Source organism: Aquarana catesbeiana, linkage group LG07, assembly GCF_042186555.1.
Source record: "Aquarana catesbeiana isolate 2022-GZ linkage group LG07, ASM4218655v1, whole genome shotgun sequence".
Lineage (NCBI taxonomy): Eukaryota > Metazoa > Chordata > Amphibia > Anura > Ranidae > Aquarana > Aquarana catesbeiana.
This window is the reverse complement of record NC_133330.1, coordinates 23,877,981-23,893,756: the sequence shown is the minus strand read 5'-3', so window position 1 is coordinate 23,893,756 and position 15,776 is coordinate 23,877,981. Positions and strand designations below refer to the sequence as shown.

Sequence of the window (15,776 nt, the reverse complement as noted above, 5' to 3'; positions counted from 1 at the left end):
TTGCCAAGGGCAAGGTAAGAACAGAGGGACACGATACAACCGGCGGCTCCTGTGAGGGTAGCACTACGAGTGCATTTGAAAAGAAAGGCCGTCACCATGAGCATTACGTATTATTTTTTTTTTTTAAGGCAGCTCTTTTCGATGAGACTTAAAAGTTGCAGGTCCATGGCTAAAAAGACTGATCCTTCAATGATTCTCTCTCCCCCCCCCCCTTCAAAATTAAAGCAGGAATTCCGGCCAGCTAAAAAAAATTTTTTAAAGTCAGCAGCTACAAACACTGTAGCTGCTGACTTTAATAAGTAGACTTACCTGTTCTGGGTGCCCCTGATGTCGGCCGCCCGAGGCCGACCCGTCCCTCGGGTCCCGGCGCCGCCATCCTAGGTAAGGGAAACAAGCAGTGGAGTCTTGCGGCTTCACTGCCAGTTTGTGGCGATCTGAATGGCCCCGTGGTTATCTGGGAACACGCACAGTTCCCAGAAGGCAACGGGGCCGCTCAGCTAGGAGCAGAACATGCCACGGAAAAGGGAAAAGGCAGATTAGGAAGATTGCCTAGCAACAAGGGTTCAGGTAAGTATAAAACTTTTTTTTTTCCCCCCAATTTTTTTTTTTTTTTTTTTTTTTTTTAGGATTTTTGGTGCAATTTTTTTTTCAGGTGGCCCTTCACTTTAAGCCCATTATATCTGGTGTGAACAAGTTAGGTTATTTCTCCTCTTATACACTAGGTGGCGATGTGCATCCTCATTGGATCATGCTGGTTAGTATGAACCTCATCCATACCTAGAGGACATTCTCACGAGAAAGGGCGGAAAGCTGGATATCACCAAAGATTTGTCACTTGTTAGGCTTTCATATAATAAAAAAAAAAAAAAAAAAAAAAAAAAAAAAACACCCAAAAACATATCTTGGACACATTGCAGGGCTGAGTCTGGATAAACACTTCTGTGATATTCTCTTCTTTCTCTCCTGTTAGCCCAAATACAGGTCAGTATTTGCCATAAACTACTTGATCTCCAGGAGATTTACCCCCCTTCATGACCAGGTTATTTTTTGCAATAAGGCACTGTGTTGCTTTAACTGACAATTGAGCAGTCATGCAACGCTGTGCCCAAATAAAATTGATCTAATTGTTTCCACACAAATAGAGCTTTCTTTTGGTGGCATTTGATCACCACTGCATTTCTTTTGTTGCATAATAATAAAATATATCTATCTTTTTTTTTTTGCAGAAAAACCACCACTATGGGCTCTATACTGGCATATTAGTTATTTTATACTAGTAATGGCAGCGATCAGCTAATGACTGCGATATTGCGGCAGACAGTCTGAGATTTGACACTTTGCGGGAACCAGTGACACCAATATAGTGATCAGTGCTAAAAATATGCACCATCACTGTACCAATGACACTGGCTGGGAAGGGATTAACATCAGGGGCGATCAAAGGGTTAACTGTGCACCTAACCAGTGTTTGTGTACTGTGAGGGTTTTTTTTTTTTTCTAAGGGAAGTGATGGATTTTATTCATTCCTCCCCCCTCATCAGAACGGATCTCTGCCTTCATCACATAGGCAGAGCTCCATTCTGCGGCTCTTGCCGACGGTCGGCAGGAGCTGGACATCCATTGCCTGGCACCCGCCGATCGGCTTCTGCTGCGAGTAATCACAGCAGAGGCGGCACACGTTTGCGCCCCTAAGTAGAAGTGCAGAATTACGTAGATGTATGCGATTCAACACAGGACGGCCGCCCTGTAGTAGTAAATCTGGTTAAAAGTATAACTGAAGGCAAATCTTTATTTTTTTTTTTTAGATTTGGATAGAGTGGAGAGGGATTAGAACACCAGTCAGGGTTTTTTTTTTTTGCTGTCTGTGCCCCCCCCGTTCTATTTGTCCTGAATAACGTCATCACCGAAAATGAAAGAAAATCCCAAATTTCGGGTTGTCAGCAAAACAGGGATAGAGAGGGAAGCTTCCACTGGGGACACTAGTAAAGGGGACAACCAGAAAATCCCTAATTTTGGAGGGATTTCCTCTCACTTCCTGTTTTGGCTATGGGATAGGAAGTGAAGGGACATCTCCCCAATGGGACACAGATAGCAAAGAATGAAAAGGGGTTATAACCCTCCCTTACTCTATCCAAAATGGGGGAAAATAAAAAAAAAAAATAAATAAAAAAAAAAAAAAAAAAAAATTCAGGAACACAGGGCCATCTACGGACATTTAAAGACACAATCTTGTCTTGATTGGCCCGCCTGAAATAGAAACTGGACAAAAAGCAAATCTTGCTAATGGGGACAAAGACAGCAATAAAAACCTGTCAGGTTCTTACCCTTTCCACTCTATCCAAAAGTAAAAAAAAAAAAAAAAAAAAAAAAAAAGATATATAAATCAGATTTGAGATATTCACACAGGATGCTAATAAAATATTTTTTTTTTATTCAGGTGAAGTTGGTGTAGAACAGTATGGCCCAGTTCTAATCATTACATCCGACATACAAAAAGGACTATTGGCCGTTGCTCTATGAGATTACAAAAAGAGTCAAAATGCGGATTGCCCATCAGGACGATTGGACGTGTGCAGGTGGGAAGGACCCAGAGGTGCAAGCAATCGATTTCATTGGTCACTGGAGATGCGAGCGATGGACAGCAAGGAGATCAAGGTTGAGCCAGAGCCTTCTCCAGGGCACTCGGGTCTTTCACAGCGTATGGAAGCGTCACTCTCAGTTTACGATTCCCCTCCATGGTTTCAATGATGGTGTCATAGGCATTTTTGTTACCTGACCAGCAACGCCTCGCCACCTAGCAAAAAAAAAAAAAAAATAAAACATCCCAAACAATAAGACATACAGTGCCTTGAAAAAGTATTAACACCCCTTGACATTTTACACATTTTGTCATGTTACAACCAAAAATGTAAATGTACTTTATGTGATAGACCAACACAAAGCGGCACACAATTGTGATGTGGAAGGAAAAAAATTGGTTTTCCAAATTTTTTTACAAATAAATGTGAAAAGTGTGGGGTACATTTGTATGGCGCCCCCCGGAGTCAATACTTTGTAGAACCGCCTTTCTCTGCAATTACAGCTGCAAGTCTTTTTGGGGATGTCTCTACCGGCTTTGCACATCTAGAGAGGGACATTTTTGGCCATTCTTCTTTGCAAAATATCTTAAGTTCTGTCAGATTGGATGGAGAGCGTCTGAACATCAATTTTCAAGTCTTGCCACAGATTCTCAATAGGATTTAGGTCTGGACTTTGGATTGGGCCAATCTAACACACGAATATGCTTTGATCTAAACCATTCCATTGTAGCTCTGGCTGTATATTTAGGGTAGTTGTCCTGCTGGAAGGTGAACCTCCGCCCCAGTCTCAAGTCTTTTACAGACTCTAACAGGTTTTCTTCTAAGATTGCCCTGTATTTGGCTCCATCCATCTTCCCATCAACTCTGACCAGCTTCCCTCTCCCTGCTGAAGAAAAGCATCCCCACAACATGATGCTGCCACCACCATGTTTCACAGTGGGAATGGTGTGTTCAGGGTGATGTGCAGTGTTAGTTTTCTACCACACATAGCGTTTTGCTTTTAGGCCAAAAAGTTCAATTTTGGTCTCACCTGATCAGAGCACCTTCTTCCACATGTTTGCTGTGTCCTCCACATGGCTTTTTGCAAACTGGACTTCTTATGGTTCTTTCAACAATATCTTTCTTCTTGTCACTCTTCCATAAAGGCCAGATTTGTGGAGAGCACGACTAATAGTTGTCCTGTGGACAGATTCTCCCACCTGAGCTGTGGATCTCTGCAGCTCCTCCAGAGTTACCATGGACCTCTTGGCTCTTCTCTGATGAATGCTCTCCTTGCCCGGTCTGTCAGTTTAGGTGGACGGCCATGTCTTGGTAGGTTTGCAGTTGTGCCATACTCTTTCCATTTTCAGATGATGGATTGAACAGAGCTCCGTGAGATGTTCAAAGCTTGGGAGAATTTTTTTTTTTTTTATAACCTAACCCTGCTTTACACTTCTCCACAACTTTATCCCTGACCTGTTTGGTGCGTTCCTTGGCCTTCATGTCGCTGTTTGTTCACTTAGCTTCTCTAACCTCTGAGGGCTTCACAGAACAGCCGAATTAATACGGAGATTAAAATTACACACAGGTGGACCTAATTAGGTGACTTCTGAAGGCAATTGGTTCCACTAGATTTTAGTTAGGGGTATCCGAGTAAAAGGGGGCTGAATACAAATGCACACCACACTTTTCACATTTTTTTTTTTCCAAATAAGTTGAAAACCATTTATCATTTTCCTTCCACTTCACAATTATGTGCCACTTTGTGTGGTCTATCACATAAAATAGATTTACCTTTTTGGTTGCAACATGACAAAATGTGGAAAATTTCAAGGGGTATGAATACATTTTCAAGGCACTGTGCCATGAAATTAAACTTATTCAAGAACAAAAAAAGTAATACCAGTAGAGGAACAGGGAGTTAGATACACTGAGGATGATTTCCTAAGTGTGTTCCGTCTCCTCTACATGCATTTTTTTTTATGTTGTATTGTAACGTTTCCAGTGGCTATTTGTTCACTAAATTATAAAAAAAAAAAAAAAAAAAAAAAAAAAAAAAAAATATATATATAATATAATATAATATAATATAATATAATATAATATAATATAATATAATATATATATAAAAATATTAACCCCCCCCCCCAAAAACACACATGTCATCTTACCCCATTGGACACATCCCAGCTCAGCATCATTTTAGCATTGTGCTCGGCCTCTGGGGATCCATCCAGCACCAAGCCAAAACCTCCATTAATGACCTCGCCCCTAAAAAAAAAAAATGAAAACAGAAAAAAAACTTTGTATGACCCTGGGAAGGAGTGGGAGGAGTTTTACTTTACTGGGAAACAAAAACGCAAGGCACGGTCACTGCCAGGAAAATAAACTTGTCTATTTGTCCTCTTTATTAAAATTCCTTTCATCTTATTCTACAGATCGTTCCTGCGTATTCCCCCACTTACAAAATGTTTGCAAAGCGAGCCACAGAACACTGTATCTGTACTGGGCTCAAAACTAAAATCAGCCCACCAATGGATTGACTTCATTTGCTGCATGCTTGTTCCCAGTGACTCAGTATTATGGCCAGGGACATCCAGGCAAGTAGCAGCTTTTAGAAGGAGGCAAGTATTGGCAACCTACAAGGGTTCAATAGAACGCTAGACAAAGCATGATCTGAAGTGTGCACAAAAATAGGGGCAACGCTGCGGGGGAGGAGAGGAGACTGCCGATTGTTGCCACTACTAACAAGGGAGAAGTGGTCACTGGCAGGATCAAGTATTTTCAAAAAAGTCCCTCTCCAGCTTCATCTAGTGGTTAGAACGAACACATTCATTTTCCCCCGATTTTGGCTGAAGAATAACAATCGACCTGGAGAGGAAATGGCCTAACATTTGTGAAGTCAGTTAGATTAAGCAATACAACCCCTGGCAAAAATTATGGAATCACCAGTCCCTGAGGATGTTCCTTCAGTTGATTATTGTTGTAGAAAAAAAAGCAGATCACAGACATGGCCAAAAACTAAAAGGCATTTCAAATGGCAACTTTCTGGCTTTAAGAAACACTAAAAGAAATCAAGAAAAATAATTGTGGTGGCCAGTAACAGTTAGATTTATAGAACAAGCACAGGGAATAAATTATGGAATCACTCAACTGAGGAAAAAATTATGGAATCATGAAAAACAAACAAAATAACACTCCAACACATCACTAGTACTTTGTTGCACCACCTCTGGCTTTTATAACTGCTTGCAGTCTGAGGCATTGACTTAATGAGTGATAAACAGTACTCTTCATCAATCTGGCTCCAGCCTTCTCTGATTGCCGTTGCCAAATCATCTTTGCAGGTTGGAGCCTTGTCATGGACCATTTTCTTTAACTTCCACCACAGATTTTTAATTGGATTGAGATCCGGACTGTTTGCAGGCAATGACATTGACCTTATGCGTCTTTCTTCAAGGAGTTTTTTCACAGTTTTTGCTCTATGGCAAGATGCATCATCATTTGGATAAATGATATCATCCCCAAACATCCTTTCAATAGATGGGATAAGAAAAGGGTCCAAAATTTCAGTGTAAACCTGTGCATTTATTGAAGATTTAATGACAGCCATCTTCCCAGTGCCTTTACCTGACATGCAGCCCCAGATCATAATTGACTGTGAAAATTTGCATGTTTTCTTCAGACAGTCGTCTGCATAAATCTAATTGGAACGGTACCAAACAAAAGTTCCAGCATCATCACCTTGCCCAATGCAGATTTGAGATTCATCACTGAATATGACTTTCATCCAATCATCCACAGTCCACGATTGCCTTTCCTTAAATTTATTTTATTTATTACAGGTACTTATATAGCGCCGTCAATTTACGCAGCGCTTTACATATACATTGTACATTCACATCAGTCCCTACACCCTCAAGGAGCTTACTATCTAAGGTCCCTAACTCACATTCATACATACTAGGGACAATTTAGACAGGATCTAATTAACCTACCAGCATGTCTTTGGAGTGTGGGAGGAAACCAGAGTACCCGGAGGAAACCCACGCAGACACAGGGAGAACATGCAAACTCCAGGCAGGTAGTGAAGTGGTTGGGATTCGAACCAGTGACCCTTCTTACTGCTAGGCGAGAGTGCTACCCACTACACCACTGTGCTGCCCATTGTAACCTTGTTTTTTTGTGTTTAGGTGTTAGAGACGGCTTTCTTTTAGCTTTTCTGTATGTAAATCCCATTTCCTTTAGGCGGTTTCTTACAGTTCGGTCACAGATGTTGACTCCAGTTTCCTCCCATTTGTTCCTCATTTGTTTTGTTGTACATTTTCTGTTTAAGGCATATTGCTTTAAGTTTTCTGTCTTGACGCTTTGATGTCTTCCTTGGTCTACCAGTATGCTTGCCTTTAACCACCTTCCCATGTTGTTTGTATTTGGTCCATGTTTTAGACACAGCCGACTGAACAACCAACATCTTGTGCAACACGGCGTGATGATTTACGCTCTTTACCTACATACTAACAAGCAGATTTAATCTGATGCAGGTGTAATGCCCCGTACACACGGTCGGACTTTGTTCGGACATTCCGACAACAAAATCCTAGGATTTTTTCCGACGGATGTTGGCTCAAACTTGTCTTGCATACACACGGTCACACAAAGTTGTCGGAAAATCCGATCGTTCTGAACGCGGTGACGTAAAACACGTACGTCGGGACTATAAACGGGGCAGTGGCCAATAGCTTTCATCTCTTTATTTATTCTGAGCATGCGTGGCACTTTGTCCGTCAGATTTGTGTACACACGATCGGAATTTCCGACAACGGATTTTGTTGTCGGAAAATTTTATCTCCTGCTCTCCAACTTTGTGTGTCAGAAAATCCGATGGAAAATGTCCGATGGAGCCCACACACGGTCGGAATTTCCGACAACACGCTCCGATCGGACATTTTCCATCGGAAAATCCGACCGTGTGTACGGGGCATAAGTGTTTGTAATGAAAATTTACAGGGTGATTTCATAATTTTTTCCTCAGAATTGAGTGATTCCATAATTTATTCCCTGTGCTTGTTCTATAAATCTAACTGTTACTGGCCACCACAATTATTTTTCTTGATTTCTTTTAGTGTTTCTTAAAGCCAGAAAGTTGCCATTTGAAATGCCTTTAGTTTTTGGCCATGTCTGTGATCTGCTTTTTTTCTACAACAATAAACAACTGAAGGAACATCCTCAGGGACTGGCGATTCCATAATTTTTGCCAGGGGTTGTATAAGGACTTCCATAATTGGGTTACAGAACACAAACCATTCTGTTTTCTGTTAAATCCCACCACTATGCCCCATCCACTCACCAGCCGACGCCTCCTCCATTATGTAGGGCTACCCACGTGGCTCCACGGAAGGAATCTCCCACAAAATTCTGAACAGCCATATCTACAAGACAGGACAAGGAGATTTTTAGATTAGGACAAAATACATATTTTAAAACTATAGTACTTATTTTGTATTCTCTTTTTGAGCCATCAGCAGGAGCTGTAGGCTCCTTTTCCAGACTAAGCCCTTATTCTTTGAATGTAAATAGCCCATTGATGTGACACTTGTAATATCACTATACTCCACCCAAGGTTTCAGTCAAAGACAGCCAAAAGGCAGGCATCTCCCAGCTTCTGTTATACCAGGTCTTTAAAAATAGCCCATAGTGCTCTAGGATTCCTTTGTGGTGTATTAAATATATGCAAAATAAAAAATGGACACAAAACTGCCATCCCTTTAACAGATCTAAAGATGCAGTTCTAAAAGTAAAGAACCACAGATGGTTTTCCCTGCAGGAGTCTGGTTGGGGGGGTGGGTGTGTGAGGATCTCCATGCCTATACAGAATAGGCCCACATTTTCAATTCCTCACAGCTGCCACCCCCTTTCATCATCATATCCTTATATAGTTCAGTAAGCATCACCGCACCCTGCCTCAGATCTACTTTTGAGAGTGTTATAGGAAAAAACACCTCCCCAACATCCAATTAGATGTGCATGTTCCTCTCTGTTGGGCACTACAGACTTTAGCTGTCAGGGTCTGGACCTGAACCTCTTCTGTGTCTGGCATCAACTCTTCTCGCTGAGCCACCTGAGATGCTGACAGCTCTATGCATGATTGCCTATACCAGTGGTTCTCAACCTGGTCCTCAAGTACCCCTAACAGGCCATATTTTAGGAATTTCTCTTAGATAAAATAGCTGTCCACAATACCAAGTCATTGTCTCCGATTTAAAAGCATCTGTGCAAGATAAAGAAAAACCAGCAAACTTGTCCTGTTGGGGGTACCCAAGGACAGGATTGAGAACCGCTGGCTTAGACAACCTTGGCTTAGGTGTTGCTTCTCTTGAACCTTGAACTCTTTGCTCCTCCCATGAATTTCCTGATTCAAGCCATGTCTCTGCACTTCCTGCTTGCCAGATTATAGTGATCTCTCCAGCCAATAGCACACTCTTGTCACCCCTGCTGCCATTGGTATCTTTTGCTGCCATTCGTTACCAACCTTTGGCCGGGTCCTCGACTACACTTCTACTTGATCCCAACCTGCGACCACTTGTTATGCTTTGACTTGTTTACCAACTAAACTTTTGCTTGATCCCGAATGGTTACATCAGCTCCTGGACCCCAGCTTGCTCACCTCCTGGTGGGGCGAACCTGAGGACCGCAATCTGGTACTAACACGCAGCAAAACTCATCTCCACCATCAGGAGCTCTGGTGAACACCAGATAGTACTTAAGACCGCGCACCTCGGGTGAGACCGCATCATCTGCCAGGGTGACCTGCTTGTTCACCAGTCCAGCTGGTCAGTGGGAGTCCCTCTACAGCTATAACTACTGGTCTTGAAGCCTGACCTGACCATGACATTAGCTGTGCAATCTGATCAGTTGCGTGAGCATGCTTTTCTAAAGGGTTGTTAAGGATGCATTCTTTCATAGAATATATAATAATAATAAATAATCTGTAAAAAGGTTGAATTGATGGAAGTCATTCAGGTAGCAAATAAAGGTTCAGTTTAGTGGTTGCAGCAGCTAGGGGTGATAATGATGCAAGTTTGCAAGGTATTGATGGTAATCAATACAGGAGAGGACTTGCTACAAGTGTGGGAAAGGCAAGGCTGGAGCTGATCTTAAAAAAAAAAGGCACGCAACCAGTCCTAATCAATGCTCACATGGTCAGCTCATAGATACCTGCACAGAAGGCGGAGCCGTCATATATATTGGAAGTTTCTCTGTATGGGCTATCTGTCCCACTCACATCATGGTGATCCCGACTGATGACCACTGGAGCCTGGAGAAGAAAAAGAATCTGAAGCAACGATCCAGTCTAGTAAAAAGGAGCATGAATGCATTGGCCAATACCCCCTCACATTTCTCTGAGTTAATGTGTGAGGTCATTACTGGGTCCCTGTGCTTGTCTATGCAATGCAGGTGAATCATAGCTGGTGGGAGGGGTTAGCAAGGAGCAGTATATGGCTTCCTGAAAATATATTGCATTGCTTTTCCTTAATACTCCTCCCAAGAGCCCTTAGCCCTGATGAAAACAGCGAAAGGGCTTATGCCAATAACAAAGTGCCTTGGACGGCTGTCAGTCTGAAGCAGTGCGTATTCCTAGGCAGGCTGTATTTGCACACAGGTAACACCCACATGTGATGCTGAACCTCCATGATAAGACAGTATTGATATACAATGAATAAAAAGAAGGCGGGCCGGGGGGGGGGTGGGGGGGGTGGGGTGTTTAAGAATTCAATGACCTCCAGCCAAGAAATGAGGTGGGATCTGATTTCTAATGCACGTTGTTAGTTGCTCAGTGTGCAGCTGAAATCACAGTAAGCCAAATGAATGCAGGAGAAGTCTGTAGAATTGTGCAAGACTGAAGGGAAGGCTGGGGGTCAGATTTAAATCAATATTGTTTCCCTGTATATATAAAAAAAAAAAAAAAAAAAAAAAAAAAAAAAAAAAAAAAAAAAAAAAAAAAAGTGAAATACTGTAGATTTCCTTTAAGGCCTGGTTCACACCTATGCATTTTTTTTTGCGCGTTTTCAGTTTTGCAGAAACACACTACAGTCCATGTAACATGGTTTCCTATGGATGTAGTTCACAGCTGTGCATTTTATGGAAATGGCCAGGGACTTTTTTCTGTTTTTTTTTGGTTCCATAGACTTCAATGGATCAAAAATGTGAAAAACATGGGGGGGGGGAAAAAAAAAAAAAAAAAAAAACCCCACACACCACGAACCTGTAATATGCAAACTGCAACCTGCATAGGTGTGAACCAGACCTTAAGGACAGTTCTGTTCCTTGACCTTATCCCGCATTACCTGGACCCGGCCAGTTGCTACAGCGTTGTTTATGGCAACTGCGATGGCAATCCTCCCTTTCTGGTCAGAATATAAAATCCTTGCTTGAGAGCCAACAACCTGCAGAAAAAAAAAAAAAAAAAAAAAAAAAAAATTAAAATTGTATTGTGAGTCCTCTGAATTCTGCTGGACTTATTCTTGGAGTTTATTTTTTTGGGGTGATCATATACAAGTTGTGGATTTTTCAACACTGACATGGATTATCAGACGCTGGGGGTTCATTAGCAACAAACAAGTGCCTCCCGTACTCAGGTTTCTTATTACACAAGGACATTCCCAACTTGTGGGCCCATTCCTGCTATGGGAAAGAGGAAGAACAAAGTGCCCCCATGTATGGTATGGGCCTTCAATACCAGTGGCTTACAATCCCGTCATTGGCAGACAAGAAATGGATTGTAGAATCCACCAAGAAGCAGCTTGTCATGGTGGAGCCACGCAATTTCTGCATACCCTGGCAATAATAATGATGACATTATCACATTGATACTGAAAATATGACTTTTTTTGGCATGATCAAAGTCTTTCATTTAACACTAGTGATCATATGAAGCCATTTATCACACAATTGTTTGGCTCCTTTTTAAATGATACCAAAAGAAAAATCTCCCAAATGGCCCGGATTAAAAGCTTCCATCTCCTGCAATATTTGGTACAGAAACACAGCTTAAAAATGGCAATTAAAAAATGTTAAGGGGTCTGTGAACCCATTTGTCCAAGCCTATGCCAGACCCTCTATTAGAGTCTAGCACATAGCTCCCAACTGTCCCTGATTGGGAGCAATGTCCCTCAATCCTCCTCATTTGTCCCTCATTTTAGTCTAATCTATATAAATAGATAAAAAGTGCATTTTATATACATCAAAAAGCATTTTCCAGCGCTAAACCTTTCATCCGATTTCTAAATTGCTGCATTTGTAAATTCCAAAAGCCAATAAAAAAAAAAAAAAAAAAAGGGAATGATAGTGTTAAAAAAGCACTTGTGAGTTTAACCAATCTTGGGGTTTTTTTTGTACAACTCTCCTTTAACCTGGTATGATTATTTCGGATTTTAGGTGCTGAAAGCGGTACAATTATTTTGCATGGAAATTTGGCGTTTTATATTGTAGGTCTGTAATTCTTAATAACACACTTAAATCTGTCCAAACAAGAGTCTAGTAGATATCCCGGGTATGATAAAGTTTGAAACACAAAAACATAAATAATATAATAAAAATAAGTATAAAAAAAAAAATATAAAATAAAATTTCCCCACGATTCACTATCGCTCAATTCTGCAAGTGTTCTAATTTACTATCGCTGTTTTCTAGCTGGTCTAAAGCCACTTTTGACGTAAAGGGACACTTTTTGGTTGCTATGGACAATCTCCAGTTTCCAGGCAGAAAGAACAGTATATATAACATAAAACTGCATGCAGGGCATGGGCCAAAGCACTGGGGACAAAAGGGATGTGTGTGAAATCATTTCATACAGTACTGTAATCTGTAAGATTACAGTACTGTGTTATGATTTTTACAATTTTTTGAATTTGCCGCCAGGCTCCGCCCCCGTGCGTTGCAACGCTCGCAGGGAACGGAGCCTGGCACGGAGAGGCTTCAGAGGAGGACGGAGTCCGCAGAGCGGGGGACATCGCAGGATCCCGGGGACAAGGTAAGTAAAGCCACACCAGGATCCTGCGATGTAATCCCGAGTGTGGCTCGGGGTTACCGCTAATGGTCCTGAATTTTAACCCCGAGCCACACTCGGGAAAACCGCCAGGGAGGCTACGGGGGCGTGGTAAGGGGTGTGTCCTATGCCTGCATACTTTTGCTGATAGGTGTCCCTCATTCCCATCTCAAAAAGTTGGGAGGTATGCTAGCATAGCACACTGTATAAAGCATTTTTAAAAACGGAGAGGTGTAAATACAGATTTTCACTGGTCTTCAGGCCGGTCACATGACTCACGGTAGCTTTACAGCTCCGATGGATGGCTTCTGAGGGAGGGGACGTGATCTCCCTCTGACGGCAGCCGGGAAGATCACGTGGCTGCTCGGCTCCACCCGCAGAAGCCCTGTCTCATAGCTGTAAAGTGGCCACGAGTCACGTGACCGGCCTGTGGACAGATAGAGATAGGGAGATGACAGGCAGGAAGGAGAGGGGTGGGGGGGGAGAGGAGAGCTGAGAGCAGGCAGCGTACGATGGAGGGACGTACTCTGACCACGGTGGTCAAGGCTCAGCAGCCATTATTTTCGTGGTCAGTATAGAGAGGGTATATAGGAAGTGGCAGGTTCAATTAGGTTTTTTTTTTTTTTTTTTACAGTTTAGAGGGGAGCAGATTACACAGCACAAGCACTGTGTTTAATCTGCTTTAAAAAGGGACCAGGATATTAAATTCTTTTGGGGGTTAACAAACGCTTTAATTTCCCACATATGTGGCTATTTAAATTGTAATTCATGTTTGTGTATAAACTGTCAGTTTGTTAGCGCTCATGTGGATGCACTGAGCCTTTAGAAGTCTTTACTACGCCAATGCCGCAAAAAAAGAAAAAAAAAAATCCTGGATTACAATATGCCTGACAACACCTTGACACTCCTCACCGTGCTTCTGTGACACTGGCGCAGTAAAAGGCTTCTTTCTGGCAACTCGACCACGCACATACATTTTTGTTCAAGCATCGCATTTTGCTCCTTGAAACAAACCACACCCTCTTTCCAGAGCAGCCTGCATTTCTCCTGAGGTTACCTGTTGGTTTTTCTTTGCATCCCAGACAGTTCCTTCTGAAATCTTTCTTGGTCCACCTGATCTTGGTATCAAGAGATCCAAAGTTTTCTACTTCCTGATAAGGGATTGAACAGTACTGACTGGCATATTCAAGGCTTTGGATGTCGTTTTATATCCTTTCCCATCTTTATAAAAGTTTCATTAACTTGTTGCGCATGTCTTTTGACAGTTATTTTCTGCTCCCCATGGCTCAGTGCATTCGTGTGAGAGCTAACAGATTCATTGACTGTTTATACCCAGACACTAATTGCAATTTAAAAAGCCACAAATGTGGGAAATGAACCTTTAAATCACCATTTTAACCTGTATGTGTCACCTTGTATGTCTGTACCAAGGCCAAAATTCCAGGGGATTGAGACTTTCCATCATGGTCACTTGGGTGATGTGTTATGAATAAAAAAAAAAAAAAAAAAAAAAAAAAAAAAAAAAAAAAAAAAGGGGGGGGGGGGGGGGGAAGGAGCCAAAAATAAACTATGTTATAATAAATGGCTTCACACGATCACTCTCCTTGAAGTGGTTGTAAAATCAGGTGTTTTTTTTTTAATCTTATCTTCATGCATACAGAATGAATGCCCCCCCCCCCCCACACACACACACACACACCTTGTGTGTAGCAGCCCCCCTAATCTTTAACCGAGCCCATCTTTATCCAGTGATGTTACACGAGAGACTCGGCTGTCCGGGACTCTTCTCCTCAATGGCTGAGAGAGCAGCGTTGGCCCATTGGCTACCACTGCTGTCAAAGTCCGTGAGCCAATGGAAGAGGGAAAAAAAAAAAAAAAAAAAAAAAAAAAGAAGAAATAGAGAGAAAGAGAACCTAACCGTCTCTGAATGGATACATGAAGCTGCAGCTCGGCTGCCCCCATAGCAAGTTGCTTGCTGTGGGGGCACTCGTCAGGCGCCGGCGAGGGAGAAAAGGAGGATCGGGCATGTCTAAAACTATTACACAGAGCAGGCAAAAAAGGTTTTTTTGACTAAAAATAACAAACTTTAGTATCACTTTAAATAAAAGACAGTTATTGGAATGATCAGTACTATTTTCAATGAAAAAGCTAAAATGTCATGATTTCTGCCAAGGTATGCAAACTTTTGAGAGGAGATAGATAGAGAATATATATATATATATATATATATATATATATATATATATATATATATATATATATATATATATATATATATATATATATATATATATATATATATATTTTTATTTCCTTTCTAACTCTAGCAGGCTGCACATTGAAAGGGGGGGACTTGAGGCTGCAATAGAGAAAAAGAAACAGACAGTAAACTTCAGAAGAATACATCTGCTGTAACAGAAGACATGGTCTCCTCCTGTACAAGCAGCACCTTCCAAAAACAAGATTTTACAGCAGTAACACTTTTTTAATCGTAAAAAGAATAAAAGATATATAAAAAAGTACTAGTTGATGTTTTCCAGCTTCCCGGATCCAGCGAATATTGTCTCCATATTGCTTCCGGACCGGATCACTGACTGAAGAGAGAAGAACACCACATCTTCATTATTTCCAGACATCAGAATTTATGACTCAGTACAGTTCTTCAGCTCTACACCCTATTAAAGTCCAAAAGCCAATTTATTGGAAATGGATATCGGAGTGCAGCCTGGACACTGCTTTCTTAGAGCTCAAAAAGGACTCTAGCAGAAAGAGGTGTGACCAAAATTACCTACAGTCCTGCTGCTGCACTCAAGAATTTGACATCCTCTCGACGCCCCCTCTCTTACACAATTGGATTTGATTTACTTTACAGTCCATTTTTTTTCCTTTTTTAGTTCCTGTAGGCTTGCCAATGCCAGGCAAGAGCAACATATTGAGGTGAAATGTGAGCACACCTCGCACAGGCATGCCACCAGTCTATGGGGCCTGGCATAGACCTGCACAGGAGCAAAATCTCCCACAGAGCAGCAAGTTTCTGCCAGTCTTGGAGATGTAGCGTCTGCGCATGCATAGGGGGTTTCACTTATGTTTTGCGCTTGTGACTTAATTTATGGGCCATAGATGCGCAGGATTTTATTCCAAGATGGCGGCACAGGAGCCGAGTTGCAAGGAAG

At 41.8% G+C, this 15,776-nt stretch overlaps 1 protein-coding gene across 1 annotated transcript in view; it reads right to left on the bottom strand.

Moving 5' to 3' along the window:
* Nucleotides 1-2,414: 2,414 nt before the first annotated feature.
* The window catches only part of UROC1 (urocanate hydratase 1), a 40,497-nt gene continuing 27,135 nt past the window's right edge, over nt 2,415-15,776 (bottom strand). The window contains exons 15-20 of the mRNA XM_073591779.1: nt 15,127-15,197; nt 10,904-11,002; nt 9,774-9,873; nt 7,906-7,987; nt 4,730-4,829; nt 2,415-2,794 (exon numbers count right to left, since the gene is read on the bottom strand). Coding sequence (XP_073447880.1) covers nt 2,651-2,794; nt 4,730-4,829; nt 7,906-7,987; nt 9,774-9,873; nt 10,904-11,002; nt 15,127-15,197 — 596 coding nt within the window. The 3' untranslated portion in view covers nt 2,415-2,650. The remainder of the gene's footprint in view (nt 2,795-4,729; nt 4,830-7,905; nt 7,988-9,773; nt 9,874-10,903; nt 11,003-15,126; nt 15,198-15,776) is intronic.